The sequence below is a fragment of the Hemibagrus wyckioides genome, linkage group LG21 (assembly GCF_019097595.1).
Source record: "Hemibagrus wyckioides isolate EC202008001 linkage group LG21, SWU_Hwy_1.0, whole genome shotgun sequence".
Taxonomy (NCBI): Eukaryota; Metazoa; Chordata; class Actinopteri; order Siluriformes; family Bagridae; genus Hemibagrus; species Hemibagrus wyckioides.
Window position 1 is genome coordinate 8,485,694 of NC_080730.1, and position 27,832 is coordinate 8,513,525.

General features: G+C 38.1%; 1 protein-coding gene across 1 annotated transcript in view; it reads right to left on the reverse strand.

Moving 5' to 3' along the window:
- The window catches only part of asic1b (acid-sensing (proton-gated) ion channel 1b), a 319,202-nt gene that overhangs the window by 268,425 nt on the left and 22,945 nt on the right, over positions 1-27,832 (reverse strand). The window contains exon 2 of the mRNA XM_058373993.1: positions 13,995-14,190. Coding sequence (XP_058229976.1) covers positions 13,995-14,190 — 196 coding nt within the window. The remainder of the gene's footprint in view (positions 1-13,994; positions 14,191-27,832) is intronic.

Genomic DNA, 27,832 nt, shown 5'->3' on the forward strand with positions numbered 1-27,832 from the left:
GAGTCACATATGGGTATGATGGTCAGGTGACCACATCCATCTGATTTCTTTACCAATGATCCAGAATGATCCAGCTGGAGAACCTGGTGTCTGTGGAAGGGGAATGAAGGCAGGGGTCATCCTAGATGAAGTGGCAACCCTTCACAGAGTACAATCACACACTACAGATCATTTATATATACTAATCAGCCTACAACACAAGTCTTTGGACTGGGAGAGGAAAGGAAACCCTTGAAGCAAAGAGAGAACATGCACACAATGGCCGGAGGTCAGAATCGATTCTCCAACCACTGAGATGCGAATTAAACAATTTAACCACTAAACCACAGTGACTTTTGGCCATATAGTGCGTATTTAATACTTTAATCACTGTAGTAAATCTAATCACCTAGACCTAGCTGCAGACAATTCAATAGTCTCTGCTCCCTAGAACCTTTCTAAAGAGTTTTATTTTATATGGGTTTTAATTAATAGACTAGATATTAATACATTCAAAAAACGAATAGCCTTAGTTTATGGCCCTTCGAGAGCTCACAAAAATGCTGACATGGCTCGGGCAGAATATGAATTTGACATCCCTCCTGCCTTACAGGCCTAAAGCAGCTGCTGAAGAACGCTGAAGATTTTCACCTTGTCTGGGTCTCTCCTCGTACATTTTCATTGTTCTATATTAAATACAAAAGAAAAATCTTCTCTTCTTACTTCCCCTTGCTAAATTTAGCTCACAAATACACATCCCTAAAGAGCACATCCCACATACCTACCATTTATATCACTGGCTTATTATAACAAGGAAACATCAAAACCCGCAAATTGTCAGGGGCTGAGGTTCAACTGTATTGAAACTAAAGCGTTAAAAATAATTCCCTATTTTTAGCACACAAAAAAAAAAAAAAAACCCAAAAAGAATTATGTATAATTATAGACACATCACTTTTCTTTTCTCACACTCTGGTTTCCTTTGACAATGTACCATTCACAAGTTTGCAGTTAAGATCATTTACTCAGCGCACAAATTAGGCTGTTATTGTGTGTATTACCTTCCACTGCTATCTTCTCCACCTTTGTCGTTTCAGTGAGGCGGGTGTGCAGAATGAAAAACACTTCAGTAGACGCTTTAAAGACTGGAATTGTATCTCAAACGAAATGATTTTGGACACAGCGTCCTGATAAAAAAACACAGAACAGCAGGTCATTTTTATTTTTTATTTTTTTGTCACGATGCCTGTTGTCATCTGTATTTATAACTGCGAGCAAGCCATCAACTTGCTGTGAGTCTTTTTAATTAAACACAGGTCATGAATCTCAAATCATGGCGTCTCTGTAATTTCGATTTTTTATGATACCCTGCAGGATACCTAGCCCTCTCTATGCTTAGTCATCTTATTTATTAATATTAATGAGGATTAATTTCTCCTGCATGTTAGGACTGTGAATCAGACCTTCATGAGATCAAAAGTTTCATGCTAATCACTGAACAGCTTCTACTGCCTATACGCTAGGGCAGGTGCTAGCATTGAAGATACGAGCTTGTGGAACAGTAAAGTCAGCGGGATTATGACTGATCCGGTGACTGATCTTGTTAGAGATCGTTTTTAGTGTCTTCTACATCAACAGAGACGCAGTGAGATAATGACGTGGTACCCGAGCTAATTGGTATGCTGCCAAGGAACCAGTTTCTAAGGTTTCCGATGATGTCTTTGTTTCTAGGCGTGGAACTAAAAGCATAGCAGTGAACTAATACTGGGTAACTGAGCTTAATTAAATATCAGGGCACTAAACTGCTATATAATATTAGTGACGTTCATCAGACATCATCAGTCACAGCATACCTGCAGTACAAGCTGTGTTTTGTTCAATTCCAATCAGTCAAATTCAAAATAAACTGAATATCCTCTGGCTAGCTCCCTAGGTGGTGAATCAGTATATTGTGTACACAAGCATGGGCACCGGTAAGCACCCTGACTCAGTATACAGTGGGACACTGATGACTCAATTTTTATTTTTATTTATTTCAATGACTCATTTGATATGACTACATTATAAAGTGTCACCACTGGCAGCTATCGACAACTGACAAGACAGATATGTAATTTTGCATGACTATTTATGTTGCTTAAAGTGCATGATAATTTCATTATCGTTCTTCAAGTAGGATTGTAGGTTAGCTTGTTGATTTTTTTAAACTCATTAAACACTTAAACGTCATTAGACTCAAACCATATCTACACAGATCGCCAACTAAAGTTGACAAATCGCCAATATAAGTGATCATTTGAGAGCCACAACAACGATAACGAGTCTGGACACAACAAGTTCGTCCAGAATTTTGAGCTGCTTCAAAAAATATGACGTCATTTCAGGTAAGGAAACATAATGAGCGTCGATGCTCCATGATTTTTGTGGTGCACTGTGGGATTTTTTTAGTGAGCATATTCCAGTGCTCTGGAAGGATTTTGAGAGAGAGAAAGACAGCTTTAAAATGGCCGACTCCCTGATCAGTGCCCTGATGAACCCGCTGATTGAGCTACGCCCTTGACACGTGAGTCGATTCATTTTTTTGTGCAGAATCGACTCCAAAGTTTTGGAATCAGTGAATCAGCTCAGTTTGCCTTACTGCCCAGTACTGCACATGCTTCATGGTACAGTCTGAAGTGAGAAAACATTCATCTAGTATATTTGTCATTTATTTGAGACCATGTTTAATCAATTTTGCACTCAAGTACTGTAGTTGTCATAAAAATGAACGTATTTTGGCCAAAGTATGGCATGATTATGTTTTCAGGCCATAAAAGATAGATAAACATGACCATAAATACAGCCAGCAAACTAGATAAAGCAAGACACCTTAATGCACAGCGGTTAAGAAGCGTGGCTAAACCAAGGACATTCCCACAAACAAATGATTACAAAATGTCATGACAACACGTGAGGCCAACAGCATAGTGTAATATAAAGGCTTCCCAGTCTTTAGAGGAGTCTGTTATAACGTAATGTCATGTAACATGTAACATTTTAGTCTAAATCAAGTGACATAATGCCACCGTGCTTCAAAACACATTCCGGCTAATCAGCAATGAAATGAACTGCCAACTATTTTAATAATCAAATTTTTGTTTTTTTACCTTCTCTTGATTAGTTTTTAATTAGTTGTTAATTACTTCAAGATCCAGTTGCCCTATCTAAGATTTCTCAAACAATGCATGACAAATTCCCCACTGCATTCGTGTTCTCCTTAATCCACATAAAACTCAGACAACCAAATCTTTCGGAAAACAAGGGTAAAAGGGTGGCATAGTGCCAAAGAAGGTAGCATTACTGTCTCCAGGGTCTGATGAGAATCCTGAGATTTTTCCTCTTCTGTCCATATGGGTTTCCTGTCGGTTCTATGCTTTGGTCACACCTCCCAAACAATGCTAGTGATTGGACTGTTTAATGCGCATGAGGGTGTGTGTGTGTGTGAGAGAGAGAGAGACATCCTGTCTTGTGTGTATTACTAGCTCACGCCCTGGACCCCATGCTGGACAACAGCACCAACGAGAATTTGGGATTTAGAATATGAAGCGTTTCATATTATTGCACAAAAAAACAATTCTAATTAAAAATGAACGGATAAATTGCGCCTTTTTTAAAAAAAAATTATTACGTAAATGTATATATTAATCTCACACAAAAATCCAGACCTATTTAAAATGATTTGCTGAATTTAGCTAGTCTGTTTTTCAGTGTTCTTTTTGCAAAAAGGATCCTTTTATTTAAATGATGCTTTGTTATATCTTTCTAGCACCTTCCTTAGTCATTAGTATTGACTCCAGCACCTTGGAGCTGCACTAGCTGTGGACTTGAATCATTTATATTTATGATTGAATTTTTCTTCATATGAATAAAAAAAACCAGCTATAAATAGATCCAAGTGCAGTTAGTCAAATATAGTCAAGGCAAAAGTCAAATATAGTTTTACGGATTTTTTAAACAGTATATATTCACCAGGTTTCCCTTCCTACACAGCTGATGAAGAACATTTGTCCCAGACATCCTGGTTCTCTGGAAACGTTGTGTACTACACTCACCAGCTATTACAGTTCCTGGACTCTTCGTCTGTATCTGGTGATTGGGAAGTCCGACGAAGTACATAAATTCATTGTCATGTTTATGAAACCAATTTAAGCCGTCTTGTTCTTTGTAGCACGGTGCATTATCGTGCTGCAATTAGCCATTATGAAATGGATAAGTTGTGGCCGTAATGAGATGGACGTGATCAACAACGATTATTCAGATAGTCTGCGCCATTCAAACAATGCACAATTGGTATTAAATGGCCCGGCATGTACACAATACACATTCCACACATCATTACACCACCACCACCACCAGCCTGACCTGTTGTACATGACAGGTTTGGGTCGATAAAAGATGTCAAATTCTGGCGAGCAGAAACTGAGATTTGTCAGAGCAGATCCTGAGGACTAACATGGAGAAAAACAGGAGGGGTTTCTTCCTTTAGGCAAGCCGGCTGCTGATTGAGGACACTTGAGAGAGTGTGCACATTCCTACCTCACACACTGATGCAAAACAAGTTTAAAAAAATATAAAGTTAAAGAAAGCAGGGTTATCGAGTTTAAAAAAAAATAAAAAGTTTGCACTATAGAACACTTTATGCACTCTGTATAATTCCGTATAAATTACACTAATTTTTATATTTATACTCAATACATCCTCCAGAGCCTCCTACATTTTACTATGCATTTATAATATTATTAAGTTAGTAAGTAGCTTTTATTTGTCACATATACATTACTGCACAGTGAAATTCTTTCTTCACATATCCCATCCTTGGAGGGTTGGGGTAAGAGCACAGGGTCAGCCATGATGCAGCAACTCTGGAGCAGGAGGGATTGGGGGCCTTGCTATGTTTATCTGATTTTACTACATTCTATGGGCAGCATGGTGGCTTAGTGGTTAGCACCGTTACCTCACAGCAGGAAGGTCCTGGGTTCGAACAGGCAGGGGCCTTTCTGTGTGGAGTTTGCATGTTCTGCCTGCGTGGGTTTACTCCGGGTACTCTGGTTTCCTCCCACAGTCCAAAAACATGTACATTAGGTTGACTGGTAATTCTAAATTGCCCATAGGAGTGAGTGTGTATGGTTGTCTGTCTATATGATGGACTGGTGACCTGTCCTGGGTGTACCCCTGCCTTTTACCCAATGTGTGCTGGGATAGTCTCCAGCAGATCCCTGTGACCCTAATTAGGAATAAATTTGGTATAGAAAATGGATGGACTATATTCTGTCTTTTCTATATTTTATTCTAATCTATTTCCTATTATTATATCTTTTATTCGAATCTATTTTCTCTTGTTTTTCTTATTGTTCTTCATTGTTCACTTTACTGAGTTTGAGCTCTCAGGAAATTTTACAGATGCAGTTTTTCAGGATTTTCATAAATTTCTTGTTAAAATGCTCTTGTGACTGATCTACAGGTACATTTGTTTTTCTGATAAATAAGACCCAATTATTTTAGTAAAAATGGTCAATGGTCCTCACTCCATGCTTCATTATAACAAAATTTGGCAAAATCTTTGCCAAAAAAATTTGACCTGATCAGAGCAGGGTTAGACAACTGGATGAATGGATAAGTAAGAAACATGTATGTGGCAAATAAAGTGGAATTAATGCTTTTTTGTGACTTAAGTGTCAATGTGTTGGGTGTTCTGAGATGCTTTTCTGCTCACCACGGTTGTAAAGAGTGGGTATTTGGGTCAGAGATCAATACTCATAGCTGTTTAAACGTTAGTTTGGATGCTCAAATCTAAAGGTTGCATTTTTTGCAAGCCTGCATATCCTTTACTTTAGCTGATACAATCCTGAATATATAAAAATCCAGTAGATCAGCTGGGAAGATCATGGAGGGTATAGCTCTGCACATGAAAACCATATTACACCTCCAAAAATTCTTCAGTAGGTTGTCTTTGTGCTAAGCTACTTATTTAAGTAGAAACCTGTAACTCACAAGAAATACAGCAGTTCTGGAGTTCCATTGCTTTTTGTGCACTTGCAACCAGGCATTTATAGGAAACCCCTTGCGAGATCTTCACCGAAACACAAAGGGAGACAATATATCTGGAAACATATCTCTTTTCTATATTAGAAAAACCTAGCGGTTTTGTCTTGGAAGAAAAGCTGAATCAAATGGCCTCAAGAGATTTGTCATGGTTTGATCTTTGAGAGATGCTGAACCCTGGTAAATGAATTGTCTGCCAAAGCTATCGCATCAGTCAGAATGAAACATCTAAAGACCGGTGAAGAGAGAGACTCAGCTCCATGCCAGCCAATTGTCTAAAAATTCTCTGATCAGGTGAAATTAAATCGAGAGGGGGAAAAAATAGACTAGATTTTGTCAACTTTCTTTTAAACTGAGGATAGGAGCAAGGACCATGGACAATTTTTTTTTTACTGAAGACACTGGGATTCATTTATCAGATAAAAGCAAGAAATTTTGCATTCATGAAAATCTAGTATAACACAATCCTATAAGACTTCCTGAAAGCTTGTGTTTACACACAAGAAGCCTCAATAACATGAAGCGCATCTATACTATTGGTTCTTTTTTGTTGCTGTTTTTCAAATACAATTTTCATACATGTCTAGTCTAAATGACTTTTTTTATTAAGCATACCTTTAATGACAATTCTGTGAAGCCCAATCGTTTGAAAGCAATCAAATTCGAAAGAAATCTATAAACGTAGACAAATAAGACTAAGCTATTCTATACAGACAAAACTAATGGCAGCCTGTAAAAGGATTAAGAGTTAGTGTGTTTCTGTGGCAGCTCTTTCGTTATTCAGTTGTCAATTTGCCATTATCACCTCTCTTTGTGGAGTTTTGTGGGCGGGACTAAATGTAAAACAGCTGAGCCATGACTATATATGGATGATTGGCATATATATATATATCGACTTGCGCATTTGAGTATGAAGTGAAGTTAGTGATAATGAAACTTTGGTAAACCTGGCAGGAAATCTTTGTTCAGTGTGACCTACTAACAACACACAACTTTACTAAAAGGGTGATAAACGAGCCCCCATTGTAATTTCATCTGGAAGAGTCTGCGGGAAAACAATGACTGGAACGACTAAATAGAGTAAAGAGTTGACTTGACAAATCTGTGCATTTTTTGTGTGTGTGTGTGTGTGTGTGAGAGAGAGAGAGAGAGAGAGAGAGAATGCATACGGATGCATGTGGATCATAGTTTTAGGCTATAATGCAATCTGTCATAACACACCCACACACTCAATCACATATCCATCTCCAGGTCTCACTATCATCCATCACCCACCCTAATGCTCCCACACACTGGCACTGTTTCTCACTGTGAAACGTTAAAAAGCCAACAAGGTTCTTTCCATCTTCTATTGATCAAAGGCTGCACAAACGGGAGCTGGAAGCAAGCAGCAACCATGCGCGCTATACGTGGGCTGTGCTACCTCAGTGCTGGAGGTACTCTGTGCTGCCTGGTTCTTCAGCATGGCCCTCAACCTTCAGCTGCATGCTTGTATTGCGTCCTGTCTCGACTGTATATATCGCTGTAAATCAATTGTCTGCCAAGTGATTAAATGTGAACGAGTGCAACGTGATCTATGAATGGAAATATGAAGATCTAGATGTAATGAAGTTACCTGTATAACACACTTTTTATATTACTAATGAACCCTAATGTGTGTCACTCATACCACAGATTTTGTCATTTTGCACGTTGGCTGTTGAACATTGTACCTAATGCACACATGTTGTACGAATATATAATTAGATTTTTCTTTACACATTATGTGCTGTAAATACTTGCACTTGCACATAATTTCCATGCACATACTACCTGACATAGCTTTATTTATTGATGCACATAATTACATATTTATCTGCACTTGTTAATTTGCACAATTTGCACTTCTGGTTTTTGATATTAAAAAGGATTTTATTGCTAAATACCTGTATTTTGCTCTATCTATCTATCTATCTATCTATCTATCTATCTATCTATCTATCTATCTATCTATCTATCTATCTATCTGTTTGTCTGTCTGTCTATTTGTCAAAATCACTGAGAGTACAACTAGAAATACACTATATTGCCAAAAGTTTTGGGACATCTGCCTTTACATGCACATGAAAGTAATATGGAGTTGTTCCACCCTTTGCAGCTATAACAGCTTCAACTCTTCTGGGAAGGCTTTCCACAAGGTTTAGGAGTGTGTTTATGGGAATTTTTGACCATTCCTCTAAAAGCACATTTGTGAGGTCACACACTGATGTTGGATGAGAAGGCCTGGCTCACAGTCTCCACTCTAATGAATCCCAATGGTGTTCTATCAGGTTGAGGTCAGGTCTCTGTGCAGGCCAGTCAAGTTCCTCCACACCAAACTCACTCATCCATGTCTTTATGGACCTTGCTTTGTGCACTGATGTGCAGTCATGTTGGAACAGGAAGGGGTCAAACCCAAACTGTTCCCACAAAAGAAATTGTCCAAAATGTCTTGGTAAGCTGAAGCATTAAGAGTTCCTTTCACTGGAACCAAGGGCCCAAACCCAACCCCTGAAAAACAACACCTGAATACAATGATTTGGAGAGGTGTCCCAAATATAATGTGCTTCATTTTCTATTTATTATTGACACTATATGTTAACCCTTACACACATTATGCATTTTCTAAATTGCTATATCATGTTTTTTTGTGTGTGTGTGTGTGTGTGTGATTTGTGCTCATCATATTCAGATCACCATATTGCCATCAGCTCCTGACGTTTCAAACTTCCTGCAGAATATTTCATAAAAGGAGACCTCAGCCATCCGAACAATGGACCTTTCTCTCGGCTGCTGTCAGGGAAGCACTTCACTCCTTGAAGGCAAATACAGAGAGAATGAGGAGGAGCTTCTTCCCCCAGGCCATCCAGGCCCTCAACCAGGAGAACACCTAGAGCTTGGTCTCTTCTGGACATGCAGCAGAACACCCACTGCCTCAAGAGGACTTATGCACAGTTTATTTGGTCCATTATTATTTAATCTTACTTTATTTTACTTTTAAATTCCATTTTCATACTTTATTGAATCCTCGATTTTTTATACAGACAGTCGTACAAATCATTTCACTACATGTTGTGTATGGTTGTGTATGTGAAATAAAATTTAATTTGAGTTTTACTTTGGACTTTATGCACAGCTCATTTCACAAAATGCACTATAACTGCACACTCCTTGCACACATTTTGCACTTTATTCAATACTATATTTATATTTCAGTCATATCAAAATATCAGTCACTGTTTTCACATGCCATATATTCCCATATTTTGTATACATACCTTGTAGAGTTTCCCACTTTATTGTACAGCATTTTATTCCTTTATTACTATATTTTTTATTTTATTTTCCTTGTCAATTCTATTTTGATATTTTACCTTATTTAATTTTACTTGAATAAATTCTATTTTGATATATTTTTTATCTTATTTTGATTTACTTGTAAATTCTATTTAGATATTTTATCTTGTTTGATTTTACTTGAAAATTTCTATTTTGATACTTTATCTTATTCTGATTTACTTGTAAATTCTATTTTGATGTTTTTATCTTTTATCTTACTTGAAAAATTCTATTTTGATAGTTTATCTTATTTCATTTTACTCATAAATTCTATTTTGATATTTTATCTTATTTCATTTTACTTGTAAGTTCTATTTTAATGCTTTATCTTATTTTGTTTTGAATTAATTGTAAATTCTATGTTGTTATTTTTATCTTATTAATTTTACTTGAAAATTCTACTTTGATAGTTTCTTAATTTATTTTACTTGTAAACACTATTTTGATATTTTATCTTATTTATTTTACTTGAAAAGTTCTATTTTGATATTTTATCTTATTTTATTTTACTTGTAGGTTCTATTTTAATGTTTCATCTTATTTCATTTTACTTGTAAATTCCGTTTTGATTCTATTTTTTTAAACTTCACTCGATTTTGATATATTTTTTATAAACAGGCTGTCATAAAAAGCATGTCTCACTGTGTAACATTGTGTAGGTGACAAAAAATTTTACTTTATGTTTTATTACATAAATAGAATTTTAGTACATAAATAGAATTTTTTCTACAATTGATATTTTTCCTTATTTTGAATTGATTTATAATACGGGCTTAAACTAATAATAATAATTAATATATGATATTTAAGATTCTGCCCCCAAATATACATGAAAATTAAAGTAAGTCACAAAGGCTTTATTCACTGCAGTGTGTGTTAGCTTGTAGTACAACGGTTGGTATATAGTGACATGTTAAACTCGCTGCAGTCATCACATGTACGTCGTCACAATCTACATTTAACCTTCCTTTAATTTCTTGCTATCACGGAGCAGTGAGCACCATCACAGTCACTGTTTTCCTGTGGAGTGAGCGATAAGCATGAGGATCAGTTTTACGTCTTGCGGCTGCAACTAAAATGTAGTTAAACCCAAATTTGACTCTGTTTGTTGCTTACTGTTCAAAGCAGACCCACTGAGATAAAGCACTGTATATGATGTGGCAAGAGTACACAGATACACTATGATACATGGACACACACACATACACACACATAATGTAGCACACAGCAGTCGTTTTGAATCCTGAATCCCGATGCACTACACACATCAGCTGATGCACAATGTCTGAAGATTTTTTACTTGGCGATTATAAAAGACACGGAGTAATCAGGAATTATGTAGAAAGTTTGACGAAACCAAGCAAAATAGACATGGAGCCTATCCCAGGAGACTCATGGCACAAGGAAGGGGACACCTTAGATGGTGTGTCAACCAATCACACACACACACATATCCCAGTTAGCCTACAAAACATGTTTTCGAACTAGAAAAGGAAACCGAACTTCCTGGAGTTCCCTGAAGCACAAGTACAACATGCAATCTCCACACATAGGACAGACGTAGGAATCAAACCCTCAACACCGGAGGTGTGACGCAAATGTGCCCATCACTAAGCCACCCTTTTTCCCCCACATACTACTGACATGCATATATTATAACATGCAAATTATATTATATACAATTTTCACATGCACAGGTGAGAAGAGCCAGAATACTGTGTAACTGACTGTGTAATTGGTAACTATTCCTTACCAATGTGCTATATGATTTATATAACAATTTAGTTTATGTTCCTTCTCCTAAAGCATTTAGTTTTAGTTTAGCCCTGCATGTTAAACAGTTCATGAGCTGACAATCACGTACTAATATTTACGACAGTTATTCACACATGCATTCACGTCATAGTTAAGGTTAACTCTTCACTAGTTTGTGTTTAGTACATGCTTTAACTCGTCAGTATTTAAGTGTTAATGCATGTATTAGTGTGTTGTTATTGTGATGTTAAACATATCAGTCAGAAGTTACGGAGTAAACAGTGCCTAATATTTTGCCAATTTGCTGCTCTATTTTTTTTTGGTTTCACATTACATATTAATGCCTTACACATAAATGCTGGTGAGCTGCAAAAATGCAACATACATGAAATTACATGGAACATATGCTGGATACATATACAGAAATGAAGCATGAAGATGTGTAAGCATGCTTTGTGTGTGTGTGTGTGTCAAAAAATGTGAGTAGAGCCCGGGTGTTTTTATGTGAAGCGCAGAGCGACTTTTTACACGTTATTAGTGATCTCTGCTGAGCTGTTAGCCTCCCATCTGCCATCAGCACAAACCTGCAGAAACATCAGCATAACGTACAGCGACACGTGCAATATCCACACACGTCAATGTGGAGGCATGACATGGTGAGCTTTATGCCCACACAAGGACAATAACAGGACATAGAGAGAAAGAGTAACAACGATAGGTGTGAGGTTGAGAAAGCAATGCGTGGTGGTTTAACTATAACAGTGTGACTACATCTGACCTTCCAGGACCAAAATAAATGACGTAGGTGTGACAGTACAGCAAATTAACGGCTCAGGATGTCCTCGGAGCAGGACAATAAAAATACCCCCCCCCACCCCCCCAAAAAAATCTAAACTCTAAAAGGGATTATTGCTTTGCACTGTGAAGGGAATTTAGCTTTTTTTGTTTTTAAACAAAATTATACAAAACTAGCCTCAAGGGAAAATCTTTTGTCTGTTAATTTTGCCTCCTTCGCCTAGAGCTATAGGTATACACGTAGCATGATTTAATCTAGATAAGGATCACTGTTGTACTTTCAATAACCTTTTGGATTAACAGATAAAGTACAAGGAAGTACCATGAAGATACATGCAGGGTGCAGGGGCATCACCCCAGCAACAGGGAAAGCACGGTTTTTAACAAATGACAGAAAAACCAGTGTACAAAAACTATTGTTATAAACTGTACAGCATTTCTCCTTTAATCCTTTTGCTGTTTATATGATCCACATTTCCCAGCAGGTCTCCCATTCCATGAAGCTGTTTTTTCTCCCTTAATTTATTCCACAGCAGCTAATCTTTTCCACTTCAGTCTCATTTTTAATTTCAGTAACAAAAAAGAAGTCGCAAGGGGTGAGATCTGGGGAATACGATGGATGTGAAGCGATAAGCACATTGTTTCTGGTTAAAAAAAAAGCCTCTCGACTGATAATGCAGTGTGTGCAGGTGCATTGGCGTGGTGCGAGATCCGGTTCTGTTTCACTTCTCCGGGAGTTCGTTTTTCGTGGAGAACAAAGCACTTTAACGTCCCATCATTGTCAGATTCCGGGGGAATGTTTTGCGTGCTACTTCGTATGTCATGTAAGAATTGACAACAGCGCAAGACTGTAGGGGGCATTTATATTTAATGAGTATGCACTACTGTGGTGTTGCCTTTAGAATTGCACCATTTGTTTTATATCTAGGGCGCTAAAATATTCATCAGTGACAATGAACAACATTGCTTTTAATATTTACAATATTCATAAGAAATGTGATATCCAGTGAAACTTACTTCAATTCCATTGCTATATAGTATCCTCTTCCTAAAAATAACACGTGAGATCTGCTTGTGCATTCATCAAACTACAAATGCTTCACGTTTTAGATGTCTATAAACTGTATCCTGACCTAAAAATAAAGAACGAGACAGAAAATGGAATTGTGTTACAGCTGTTTGTTAAAGCTGTGTAGTCCTGTGCTGCATTTTTATTTTGCACTAAAAATGGTACCAAGACCATGTTTTTTTACCTTCTCAATCCAGCAGTTGCTGGAATTGCCTTTCAGGCACTCTTGCATAAATAGAACACTGTTTCTATTGATCCCAAGAGCAGAACTCGTCGAGGGTGTCTATACATCGGTTAATCCGAGTGCAGTGTCCGTATATATTCATTGCCGTCTTATATCGAATTCATGGCTTTATGGTACCAACTGTGACACCAAAAAATATTACATTTCTTTTTGAAACCATGAATTTCAGGGGCTTTTTAAATATCCAACAAATTTTAATGCCCTATCTTGCTCTTATAAACTTATCTAATATCACTTAGTCTCAAGTGTGTACTCCAGAAGAACCCAAATAAAGTTTGGCTACGGCGCTTTAGTTTTAATTCATCATAAATGCAAATTAAACAAGCTTCGAGTTCTGTCTCGAATCATCAGAGTTGAAAAATCCCTAGATAAACCCAAGAAAGTGAACACAAACAGTAGTGATGCGTGACCGGGTACAGAGCGATGCTGTATAACTACCAATGTGGAGTTCATATGCAGAACTTACTAGGTATATATTTGTACAATATACCGAAATTTACTTGTTACAATAGAAACAATGTAAATCCAGCACATGCCTTTATCCAACCCACAGACCGCTAAGACACCAACTCTGAGTGTGTCTTCCGTATTGCATTTAGGTGGACAACTAATCAATAAAATTCCTGTGGGTAAAATAATCTCCTCAGATATCTCACATGCACCCAAGCAGAGACACAGCGAGAACAAGAGACACGCTGAGACATGTCCACTTACCACTTTAAAGTCCTCAGCGCTGCACTTGTCCCCACGGTAGTAGCAGGAGAGCAGCATGTCCTTGATGTCGTGGCCGGTTCGATCGTAGAACTCGCGCATGTTGAAGGGCCGCGGTTTGAAGGTCAGGAAGTCAGCCTTGACTTTCAGGGTCTCTAGAACGCTCTCCTCTACCAGGTGAGTGTCCCGAATCTCATACCTGAAGACAAATAAATCGAAATGACTGCTTAAGGCTCATAATGTGTAATGTAGTGTTCTTAGTGCTCCTGGAGTCAGGTGTGATTTGCGCTGCTGTATTTGGTTAATCTGAGGTATTTGTTGATTCTAGTTAAAACATGTAGAAATCCTTCTTTCTCATGTCAATCATTTTTCAGATATTTGAATAAATTCCATCTATTACATGTCTTCTCTTAAAATGTAGCAGTTTCAAAACAGAAAGCATCTTTTTCTCCACTTGCAACAACAACATTATCTCTAAAATTCATGTTATATGTATATTCTGTATATACCAGTGGTGTTGGCCGTCAAGGCCAGCAAGGCCTTCTCTGCTGGCCTAAACAGCAGTGATCTGAATCACTGACTTGCATTTTAATATATTTAATATATTTTTCCATGAATGTGTATTAAATTATTCCCAATAGTCTATTCTCTACATTTCATATCTTTTCTCTCGGTTGCGCTGCTTCCAGTAGTGTATATTTATGATGAGTATTTATCCAATCACATTTCAGCCAGTGGCTGACATCATGTGTTGCCAGGGTGAAAGAAATCTGCCTTAAGGCCTTCAGAATCAATAGTGCAGGCGCCTGTAGCTTAAAATAAGTGACAATTAAATTGTTACATTAACCAATCAGATTTCGAGTTGGCGTCACAGGGGCCATCTAGCAGGCATATGATTACATCAGCAATTCCCGTCCTTTGATTGGATAATTGGAGTAGTCAGAGGCAGCGAACCGCACATATACATTGTTTATATATTCTCTGCGTCTCATTTCGGATGCTGTGTCCTCCGGAGATTGCAGTTTGCTGCATACGGCATCAAGAATGTCTTTTTTGAGAAAAGTAACCATAATAAAATGGAATATTCCTTGTGAGGTGTGAAATACTGTAGACTAATTTACTTTGTTATTTAACGGTTGATTAGTATCTATTGCCGTGGCTTCCAAGGATGATTCTAGAATTTTCATTTAAGGGGGGGATCAGCCCCCAATGAGGGTATAATAGTAAAAAAAAAAATAAATAAATGAAATAAAATAAAGGTTTGACTAACAGGGTAGGATGGTAATCTTATTGCAGCATTCCAATGTATTGCATAGATGTGTATAACATTTGAGTACTGAACAAGCCAAATACGAGTCTTCCATCACACACACACACACACACACACACACACACACACACATACACACACACTTGTCCTCTGATCCTCACTCTGCGATGCCGCGGTCCGCGGAATTAAAGAACGCGCTGAAAGACTGGGAAGAGCCGAAGTCTGCCGCCGTTTTCATATGAAATTCAAAGGGGACTGAGGCGATCACCAATTTGTGTACAGTTTATGGAGAATCGCAGAATTTTAGGAGGGCTGAGTAGAAAATGGCCTAGCGATGCCCATGGTGGCGTCATAATGATGGTATAGAGGGGGATTAATTCAGGAAGGACACCAGGGAAGGCCTAGGTGTGAAATGCACGGCCCGCCATGGGTATATACATGCAGTACAGTGGAACCTCAAGATACGAATTTAATTCATTCTGGAGGCCTGTTCTTAAAGCGAAAATTAGTATTGCGAAACGAATTTTCCCATAAGAAATAATGTAAATGCTGATAGCCACTCGAAAATATTGCCAATATTACCAATACGAAGCGTATGTGGCCGGAAATATTTTGTTCCAAATTAAGAAGTGATTCAGAAATTATATGATTCAGAAATTGATTCCAAATTATATTATGTTTCACACCAAATGTAAATTCTTTGACACTGGATTAAAAATAAAATCATCGAAAGTTCAAATGTAATGTCAGTCATATGATCTAACATTTAGTGATGAAGTGTACCAGACTCTCTGTAGCTAGCAACAAAGGTTATATTACTTTGCTTTATTAAAAAATATCAGCACTTAAAACGAGATATTCCCCAATATACAGTATTAATCCCCAATATATTCACAGTGTCTGAATTCTGGAGTGGAAAGATACTGACATTGACACTATTTACTTTATGAATCCATAAACATATTCCACCAAAACAATGTTTTTATTCTATTTTGAACTTTGCCTTGGCTGTCTGAGTAAAACAGTCAGTCTAGCTAAGTGTGAGTTCCTCAGACAGTAAAAGTCACACTATGAGCAAGTTGTTGGGATAGCTGCAAGGCGTAAAGAAAGTGGCAAAAACCCTCAATCAATTTAGTTTGCAATCAGATACCAGCTGTGAAAATTGTTAGCAATGCTCCTGAGCCACAGTCGGAATGGAATCTTCAAAAGCAATTTTCTCCTTGTTTTCACTTTTGAATTAAAAATGCTGGAACTTTACTTGTGGCTGAGATATATGTCAAAGGGAACTACGTGTCCGTTCAAGAAAGTGTGACATTTTCGAAACTTTATATAGGAGAAAATGTTAAAAGTTTCACTATGTGAAGGGTTTTTCTCCGGCTGCACACATTTTCCGTGATGACTTGTACAAAACATCAAAACAGTGAGACAGAGAAGTTCTCTAGCATGTGATTGAACAACTCTTTAAACTAACAGGCCAACAGAACAGCAAAGTTTGGCACTGGGTGTTTGTGGATGTGTTTGTGTACATCATTACACAAAAGGCAGCAGTTAATCCTAGGCATATGCTCAAAACAAAATTTGCCTCATTTACATCTCTCTCTCTCTCTCTATTGCTATATATATATATATATATATATATATATATATATATATATATATATAGCACAAGGGTTTGACAAGGGCCAAACTGTGCTGGCTAGACGACTGGATCAGAGCATCTCCAAAACTGCAGCTCTTGTGGGGTGTTCCCGGCCTGCAGTGGTCAGTATCTATCAAAAGAGGTCCAAGGAAGGAACAGTGGTGAACCGGCGACAGGGTCATGGGCGGTCAAGACTCACTAATGCATGTGGGGAGCGAAGGCTGGCCCGTGTGATCCGATCCAACAGACGAGCTACTGTTGCTAAAATTGCTGAAGAAGTTAATGCTGGTTCTGATAGAAAGGTGTCAGAATACACAGTGCATGACGGGCAGCAACAGGGATACCAACACAATATTAGGCAGGTGGTCATAATGTTATGCCTGGCCAGTGTGTATGTCTATGGAGAGAGAGAGAGAGAGAGAGAGAGAGAGAGAGTACAGATCTTGAAAAATGAGTTTGATCAGAGAATAATTAAAGCCCACTTTAGTTGTGGACTGTAGCCAGCAAATCTGTTTCGTTAAAATGGCAAAAATCTCCAAATGTTTTTTTGGACTTCTGCACAGTGATTTAGTTCTTTAATCCCCCAGTAAACAATGATTTTTTTTTTACTTCTATTCACTAAAGATTTGAATAGAAAATTGGTGTTTGATATTTGGCACAATATTGCCTAAAGTAAACAAACTGAAGAAATTAAATTAAAAAAAAAAAATCTGCCATCAGGTATTCTATAAGAAGACATTTCTTATATGAAAGTTATGAAAGGAGTCTCTCCTGTCAGCGCTTTATAACCAGCGTTTTCTTCCACATGAAAGTCAAATCTGTCTCTGCTGAATATGTCTGCATTTACCTTGAACCTTGAAATATCCCAAAATGAAATGACTGGTTGATTAGTGGGCCTCTAAAACAATAACCCGATTTCCAGTTTAGTCACAGCATAAACCTCAGCGAGGTGTCAGAAGTTGGATGGAAAACGTTTACCTGGAGAAAACTCCAATTCACTTCAATGGCAAAGGACATGAGAGTTCACTTCAGAGGTTCATTTTGCTGTGAGTTGATCTCGATGAACTGAGAATGTGTGAACCTTGGAAGTAATCGTGTGCAAAAAAAAAAAAAAAATTCTGATTTCTGACATAAAAAAGGGTCAAATTCCAAACTAGCAATCGTAATCAAAAGACCTTGAAATTCTTATATTTATGTTATTTTTTCACCTAATATACACTCACCATAGACTGTAATAAGAACATCAGTTCATTTGCACGTTGATCAGTTATCTAATCAGCCAATCAGAGGCACACTGCATAAAATCAAGCAGATACAGGTCAAGAGCTTTACATCAAACATCAGAGTGAAGAATAAATTGTCATCTGTCTATGACTTTTAAACATCGTATGGTTGTTTGTGTCAGAGTGGCTGATCTGAGAGTTTTAGAAACTGCTGATCTCCTGGGATTTTCACACACAATAGTCTCTATGGATTACACAGACAATAAAAAAAAAAAAACATTGACTAAGCGACAGGTTTGTGGGTGGAAGCGCTTTGTTGATGAGAGAAAATGTCATGTTGGTTCGAGCTGCCAGGAAGGATATGATAACTCATATCATCACTCTTTACGAACGTGGTGAAGAGAAAAGCAGCAACACAAATATATTAAGGTGGATGGGTTACAACAGCAAGAGACCACACTGGATTACATTCCTGACGGGTATCTGAACCTATCATGGGCATGTATCTGTGCAAAGTAATATCACCTGGTCTTTTTCCAGTCTTCATTGTCCAGTTTTGGTGAACCTGTGCCCTTGATAGCTTCAGATTGTTGTTCTTTGCTGACAGAACTGGAATCTTCTGCTGATGTAACTCATCCAACTCAAGGATTTACGTGTTGTGAGATGCTTTTCTGCTCATCACGGTTATAAAGAGTGTTTATTAGAGTTACTGTCAGCTCAGACCAGTCTGGTCATTCTCCTCTAATCTTTTTCATCAGCAAGGTGTGTCAGCCTGCAAAGCCTCTGGACACTGGAAGTTTTCCTTTTCACATCATTCTGTGTAAACTCTAGAGACTGGATATTATTGTACCACATGACTGGCTTGTAAGATTACATACATACATGTGCAGGTATACAGGTGTTCCTATTAAAGTGGGCAGACATTGTATATTCAGTGACCTAACATCTTCAGATTCTATGAAACAGTTCAGGATTGGCTGATTGATTGATTGATTGATTGATTCTTTCATTCATTCATTCAACCATTCATGTATTTGAGTGGACAATCTTTTAAGCAGTTAAACATCCAGAATTAAAACTTCTACGAGCTGCTAATTAAAATGACTATAATTTAATTGCAATTTAATTCATTTGTCGAATTCTCGAAACCGATTGGTCAGAAGCTGTGCAAATAAATTTTGATTAAATTTAAAGGGGTAATTAATTAAAATTGAAGAACTGATTCATTTTCTATAACAGCAGCTCTGACAATACTCCCTGCTACAATCCCAATCGCAGGTGATCACTGAATGCAGGTTTTCTAATTATGTTAATCACAGGGATTTGTGTAGCGGATGATTTACGTAATCTATGTGACCCTGATGGGTGTGTCCAGTGATGAACTTTATATGCAAATACAGAGCGACGTCATATGCAAATATGTAGTGACAAACACATTCAAGATTACCACCACTCTCCATAAAGAATCCTTCATTTCAGCAGCAAGAAAACTGATTTGGTGTCGAATGGAATGCTAGTTTGCTCCACCCACTAATAAATATTATTACTACGTACACAGTACAGCAACCTAAAGTCTTTAGGACATGGACTTTGTGGTTTCTTAGTAATACGAAACTGTCTTTAACTTCGAAGGGAAGCTATTAGGGTATGCCTGTCTATAGCTGCTGTAATATATAATATAATATTTAATATATATAATAAATATAACTCTAAAAGGTACAAATCAGAGAATAATTGTTTACTGTGTTAAAAAACTGTAATTGTATGTAAAGTGGAGTAGTGTAATAGGACTAAAACACTTCAGAATGTGCAAAGATATTGCAAAACCTGCACAACCCTGCACACTGCTTTGCATTTTATTTTCGTTCCTTTGTTTGTCGAAGTAAGCATCTAAAAAAAGTTGAAGAAAAATACCCCCAGTATGATTTATTGTAATCAGTCTTGAGCATGAAGATGCCTCCAGGTGTTATAAGATTACAGCGTTATATCTGAAACCCCCAATGTAGCAGCTAAACCCAATTTACAGAAACTAAAGGAAGTCAATTTGAGTGAGATATTTATAACAAAAGTTAAGGCTGCAATAAAATAACATAATGTCTTTGCTGAACCTTCGGAGGAAGAGATGTAAGACGACGAGCACGTACTGCTGTTACGGTTACACCGAGGAAGCCGTCTACAAAGTAATGTTTGGTGACGAACTGAACCTGTTTACTGCGTGACCTTCCATTATTCTGTACGTTCTCTCTAAAGAAACTCCCTGTACAGAGCAGCCATGTCAGGCTGGTCTTTAACAAATGTTTCGGGAGTTGAGCGTAAAGAGATTAATTGGGAGGGCAGGAAACAGTGGCAGGACGTCTCGAGAGAAATGTGTTCTGAGATGTGGGCATGACGGTACATTGAGAGTGCAGCTTTCATGCCATTACGTCCGCGGTCAGAAATCTGACAGCTCAGAAGCAGAGTAAAAAGTAATGTAGGATAATAGCAATGTGCATCCTCCGTGCAGAGATGATATGAGACATGTGGAAAAATAAAATAAAGCAGCCAAAGGCTCATATCTATGATTTTTTAGATGTAATCTTTCCAATCTATTTGCCATAGGGCTCGATAATAATGGATGCCCTGTTTCCCTTGGCAACCAGATGTAGGCAATTCATGCAATTCAAAGCATTTTATGTCTTTGCCTTGTCTAAACTAGCAAGATTTTTTTGACATTTTTGTATATTTATTATAATAATTATTATTTTCATTACATATATATATATATATATATGCATGCACACAACCAGCATTGTTTACCTTGCTGAAATGGCTAAACAAACAAAATTGCTCGACAAAAATCTATGATATCCCATCCACACCACAAAATTATCTACACAGTCCAGATGACAGTATGGATAGTGATGGGAAGAAGAAAAAAAAACAGAAAGTTAATCGAAGCTAAGTATTTTGGCATCTCCAAAAGGAATGGAAAGTTATTCAGTAAGCTTCATCAGTTTATCTGTGATTCAAGCTAATCGAGTCAAACAGGACTGCAACTCTTGGTTGTTCAACACAATGTTCATTCAGTTCCAATGATCTGGGTTGTCCTACAAACTACAGACATTTTGGCCCAAGACCATCTTCTCAGAAATTAAAAAATATGACCATAAACCTAGACAGCTAGAATACCAGATAGGAAGGGACATTATAATTATAACACATCTCCAGCCAAATCTATGGAAAAATTATTGTAATTTTTAAAAAACTGCAGGTTTTCTTGAAATATTGCAGAGTTTTACATTCATTTCTGTGCTTGGGGCTGAGTAATGTAAAGAGGAGGTCACAGCGTTCACTCTGTTGTAATCTGTCCTGCCATTTCCAATCAAGATTTCATCAAACAATAATGAAATACATTATCAGCTATTTTTATTATTACTTTTTTTTTAAACAATTATCCTTCAATCAGTTGTGGCAGCTCTAAACACGAGTGCGCTTTGATTAGTAGCTCATCATGGAAATAAACCAGTTGTATATTTGAACCTGACACATAAAGAATGATCATTTATTAAAATCTTTTTTTTTTCTTATTGAAAGAAGAATGCAGTAAACAAGTTCCAGTAATCAGATGCTTCAAATCCCAAAATGCCTGATACCTATAGATTGTGGTGAAACAGATTAAGACGATGAAGAAAATGGAAAGTAAGAAGCTATTATACTTGACTTATCCCATAGGCTATTATCTAATGAATTTTTAGAGTAACTCCATGATAGTCAGTTGAGATTCGTCAACCAGCACACTGTCTCAAACACTTTAGGAGTTTATTTTGAAAGGTTTTTAGAAAGAATCTTGCTTTCATACAGCAGATGTGTTTTCCATTTTTGAACACATTAACCAGGGTTGCCAGATTTCAGCAAACTGGAAAACATGGGAAACAAGGTCAGCATGCAACACACACATTTCTCATGTATGAACATTATCCAAGCATTTATAGTTTCTGAACCTCTTATCCTGCACAGGGAGTCATGGCCCACATCCAAGGGTACTTGGGGCACAAGGTGGTGACACCCTGGACAGGGTGCCAACCAATGTTTGGGAATGATCACACACACACACACACACATACACACACACACACACATTCACACAATACAACAGATATTACATAATACACATATTCACATAATACAACAGATGGCATCCGAATTTAATTCGTTCTGGATGTGAGTTCTTAAGGCAAACTGCATTTGTATTGCAAAATTAATTTTCTCATAGAAAATAATGTAAATGCAGATAATCCGTTCCAGCCACCCAAAAGCATTACCAATATTACCAATATGAAGCGTATGTAACTGTATGGCTGCTTACAAAGAACCGACCCAAGGCCAAGCATTCCATGTCAAGGGTCCTCACAGGAAGTCGTGCCACCAAGCTGTGGATAAAAACAGAACACACCACCCACGCCACCGGTCCGTCAACAAAAAAACGCCCGAAAAATCACGTTGTTTTTGAATGCATGCCGAAGGCAACGTTGGCATCGTGGGTTGACTCTCAGCCTTCGTTTGGCTTCGCTTGGCTCTCCACTGACGCAAACAAGTTTTGAACTGATGTTCTGGATGTACATGCAACTTAGCTGGCACTCGGTCTGTTTCATTCTTATGCTGAAAATGCTTCTTATGCCAATGCAAATTTCTTGCAAAATTCTTAAGAGATGCCTGTCAGCCTAGCATGCATTTCTTTAGACTGGAGGAGGAAACCAAAGTACCTGAAGGATCCCCCAAAACACGGAAAGAACATGTAAACTCGTTTGCAGGTGAAGGTGGAAATCAAACCCAAAACCCCGGAGGTGTGAAACACCATGCGCTACTGTATAGACATCCCAATCTTTCTTACAGTAGAAATGGTTCTGTACATCATTGCCAGCACTTTATTAGACTTAATTCTGATGATTATATATCACAAGAACCTAGTATTCTCAAACTAGCCATCCAGCAACCCCATCTGACTAGCAACCCTATTACCTGTTTTTCTACTGCTATTTCCACAAAGCATGGTGCAGCGTGAATCCTGCCCCATTAGGCCTATATTTTCATTAGTTCCTATTTTTAAACACTAGGTGAAATATAATTCTCCGGACACTCGGTGAGGGATTGAGCAGGCTTCACTACGAACATCCAGGAAGGCAAGCAAATCAACAGAACATCTGTCAAATAGTACTGCACCAGTAATAAAAGAGCTCAGTGTGAAATGGTAATTTACCGACACCAAAACGCTCCATTAGGTCGCAACTGCCTCCAAATTTTTGCTCAATACATGCTGTCATAAACTGGTATGACTGTATAATAAATATTGAGACTGGTGCACTGATACGAATCCATAAATCTTTACACCCCTTTTCAGAGAGGAATCAATATGCCAACATCAATGCTTTAGGATTGATGGTACAGTAGATGTATCTCGCCTCAGCAAGCACACTACCTTTAAAATGAGTAATTATGGCATGGGTTACTTCACCTGAATGAACCGAGAGCTTTGCCACAATCCAGCATCGGTATGTTGTGCTTTCACGCAGCCGTCATACAAACCCAGGGGTCCGATACTTCATAATGCAGGCATTACGGTGTGATCGTTCTTCTTTCTTGTTTTTGATACACCTAGATTTTCAAAGAGCTGTATTGGCATGCAGAAAGGGCTTTCCGTAGCGAGAAAGGTAGAATCACAGCAGGTGCTGAGTAGGTCTATTGGGTCATATCCAGGAATCAGTGTCAGTACAGTCAGGAGGGATAAAAACACAAGCTGACAAGTTTATTACATCAAATCCTTAATCATGGAATCAAAATACAGGTTAAAAATAAAAAAGCAAACCCCAACAGAACAAAGCAATGCATAACTGAGAAGATGCTGTGTGCAAAAACACCAGAAACACCAAACCAGACATCATAAGGAAACAACTGGTGAATAATACACTATGGGTGAAATGTACTGTACATTTTAATTGAAACCAGAAAGTTTTTTTTCCATGCAAATTGCAATGATAGTATCTTTGTGTGGGTCGACTGCAACACCACTACAAAAGCAGTTATAATTGCGACTTATTACAATTGAGTCGTCTCTCTCCTTACATTAGGAAGCAGCTACAATACACACTCGCAATGTGTCTGGCATTAGCAATCAGTTTACCCTGGCTGTAGCGCATCCTGCGACAGACTGCAATAAGCATGAAAGATCAAACTGCAGGTTGAATGCAACTATTTTAAAGAAAGTGTGGAATTAAATGGTTCTTTCGGTCAGCTGTGCCTTATGTGGCATTTAGAAAATTGTCCCTGGCACAAAAGCCCTGTTTAATATGTTGAATATCATTGTCAGAGCCGAGGAAATTGTATGCGATCGTGACGTGAGCACTAACACCAGGGTTGCCAGATCTCCATGACAAGCACTATTTACAACCTGTAGCTTTTCTTCTTTCAGCTAAATCGTAAAATTCTTTTATATAATTATCCTAAACATGGAAATGGCGGTGAGTAAAAGAAAAACAATCTGTGCACCTGGCAATATTCCTTGCTCCAAGCAACACACAAGGTGCTAATTAAACCTGATTCTCAGTGCCTGAAAAAATCGTGTGCAAAACCAGCCAACCTGCAATGCACATGAAAACTGGCACAAACACAACCTGATACCTCAAGCCCTATAATATATGTCCAGATCCACCAGACACCTCAGCAGTGTGATTCTTAATTAAAGAGGATATTCCAGAACATTCATTTTCTCGATAAAAATTGTTGATAAAAATAGTATTTTACTGAAAAACATGAATTGTTTTTATACACCAGTTGCCTTTTTCTCGCCACAGTCACCTCAGGCTTGCTCATTATGGATTAGGGATTAATACAAATAAAATTTAAATATAAGTCTAATGTTAATCTTGAACTTTTTCTAGTAATATTTCCTATGTTCTGTACAGCTGCTTTGAGACAATGTCCAAAGCACTATATAAATAAAACTGAATTGAATTGCAGTCTTCAATAGATAGCACATTTGTATCGATCAACATATTTCTCTTTTAGTACATAATTTTTATCCAATATATTTATACATTTCCCCTGTTTATTGCGGGGGTTACGTTCCAAAACCACCCGCGATAAACGAAAATCTGCGATACACGGACGCCACCCCCAAATTTTTTATTGTTTAAGCCGTAAACACACTCTAAACAAACAGAGAAAACAATTTGCAAGCATATAGCGAGATGAATTTTGGGTAAATTCGTAGAAATATCACATTTATAGTAAGTACTGTATGTATGTATGTTCCTTGCCGGAAGAAAGTGCAGAGCGTTTGGGCGACATAATAGGGCTCGCAGAAAAAGCGTAAAACTACAGCGTACACAGAACAAAACACTTGGGTCAGTGACACGTGAAAAACTGGGATGCTGAAGAATTCTGCTTCCCTTTCCCCACCTGCACGCATAGCCAGCAGCCAATCACAACTGTGATTAAATGAATGGGGAATTCCGATTGGCCAGACTCGTTCCTCCATCCGTATTGTATTTAGTAAAAACAGTATTAACATTTTATTTCATTTTAATTCATGTTTATATTTTGTAATTAATAATTATATTTTAATTAATAAATGACCTTATTTCAACATAAAAACAATTCACTATAAGGTTTGCGGATACCGCGATATACCGGGAAAAATAATTAGTTATGTTCCAAATAAAAATCGATATATGAACCGTGATACACTATATTGCCAAAAGTATTCGCTCACCCATCCAAATAATCAGAATCAGGTGTTCCAATCACTTCCATGGCCACAGGTGTATAAAATCAAGCACCTAGGCATGCAGACTGTTTTTACAAACATTTGTGAAAGAATGGGTTGCTCTCAGGAGCTCAGTGAATTCCAGCGTGGAACTGTGATAGGATGCCACCTGTGCAACAAATCCAGTCGTGAAATTTCCTCGCTCCTAAATATTCCACAGTCAACTGTCAGCTGTATTATAAGAACGTGGAAGTGTTTGGGAACGACAGCAACTCAGCCACGAAGTGGTAGGCCACGTAAACTGACGGAGCGGGGTCAGCGGATGCTGAGGCACATAGTGTGAAGAGGTCGCCAACTTTCTGCAGAGTCAATCGCTACAGACCTCCAAACTTCATGTGGCCTTCAGATTAGCTCAAGAACAGTGCGCAGAGAGCTTCATGGAATGGGTTTCCATGGCCGAGCAGCTGCATCCAAGCCATACATCACCAAGTGCAATGCAAAGCATCGGATGCAGTGGTGTAAAGCACGCCGCCACTGGACTCTAGAGCAGTGGAGACGCGTTCTCTGGAGTGACGAATCGCGCTTCTCCATATGGCAATCTGATGGACGAGTCTGGGTTTGGCGGTTGCCAGGAGAACGGTACTTGTCTGACTGCATTGTGCCAAGTGTAAAGTTTGGTGGAGGGGGGATTATGGTGTGGGGTTGTTTTTCAGGAGCTGGGCTTGGCCCCTTAGTTCCAGTGAAAGGAACTCTGAATGCTTCAGCATACCAAGACATTTTGGACAATTCCATGCTCCCAACTTTGTGGGAACAGTTTGGAGCTGGCCCCTTCCTCTTCCAACATGACTGTGCACCAGTGACCAAAGCAAGGTCCATAAAGACATGGATGACAGAGTCTGGTGTGGATGAATTTGACTGGCCTGCACAGAGTCCTGACCTCAACCCGATAGAACACCTTTGGGATGAATTAGAGCGGAGACTGAGAGCCAGGCCTTCTCGTCCAACATCAGTGTGTGACCTCACAAATGCGCTTCTGGAAGAATGGTCAAAAATTCCCATAAACACACTCCTAAACCTTGTGGACAGCCTTCCCAGAAGAGTTGAAGCTGTTATAGCTGCAAAGGGTGGACCGACGTCATATTGAACCCTATGGATTAGGAATGGGATGTCACTTAAGTTCATATGCGAGTCAAGGCAGGTGAGTGAATACTTTTGGCAATATAGTGTATAGAGGGGGACATTTTTATATACGTATTTATATTCAATTTTTGCACAAGCTCCATTACTGTCATCATGATTGTTTGAGTGGATGTTTGTGATTGACGGCTCATCTACATGTTAAATGATTGATTAGCCGAAATAAACGAATCATAGTGATGTTTCTGGTATTCTGCCAATGTGCGTCACTGATGAGTTAAAAGTGAGACAGCAAGTGAAGCCATGACTCATATTCCCTTCATTCATTTAGTCATTAATCATTGTATAATATTACTTTCTTATAATAATACTTAGAATATTATTTTCTTTCAGCCAGAATGAACAAATTCCATTTTTCATATTCCATTTCGCTGCAGGTGGGTGTTTGGTTTATTTCAACATTTCCTGAATAGCTTTACAATCTGGTTTCTTGCTATTTTCTTCTGTAGTGTACTTGAGGACACACAGTACCACGTCTATAGCCAGTGGTCACAGACAGTAAGGCTGAAATCGTGGCACTCTTTATGTTTTATTTCTTGCCTGTTTAAGTGCTACAGAATCGATGCTTTTCTTGAATTCAATTGAATTCAGACAATTTAAATACATCTTTTTTTATGCAGTCATCCCAGATACCTGTTCTAATAAAAAAACCATTCTATATTTATGGCAGACTGCTCCTTTAACACCCATTGAGCTCACATTTGTGTAATAACCAGAAAAACCCAGGCAATGCAATGGGACATTTTGGACAGCGCAGTGATTTTCAACGCT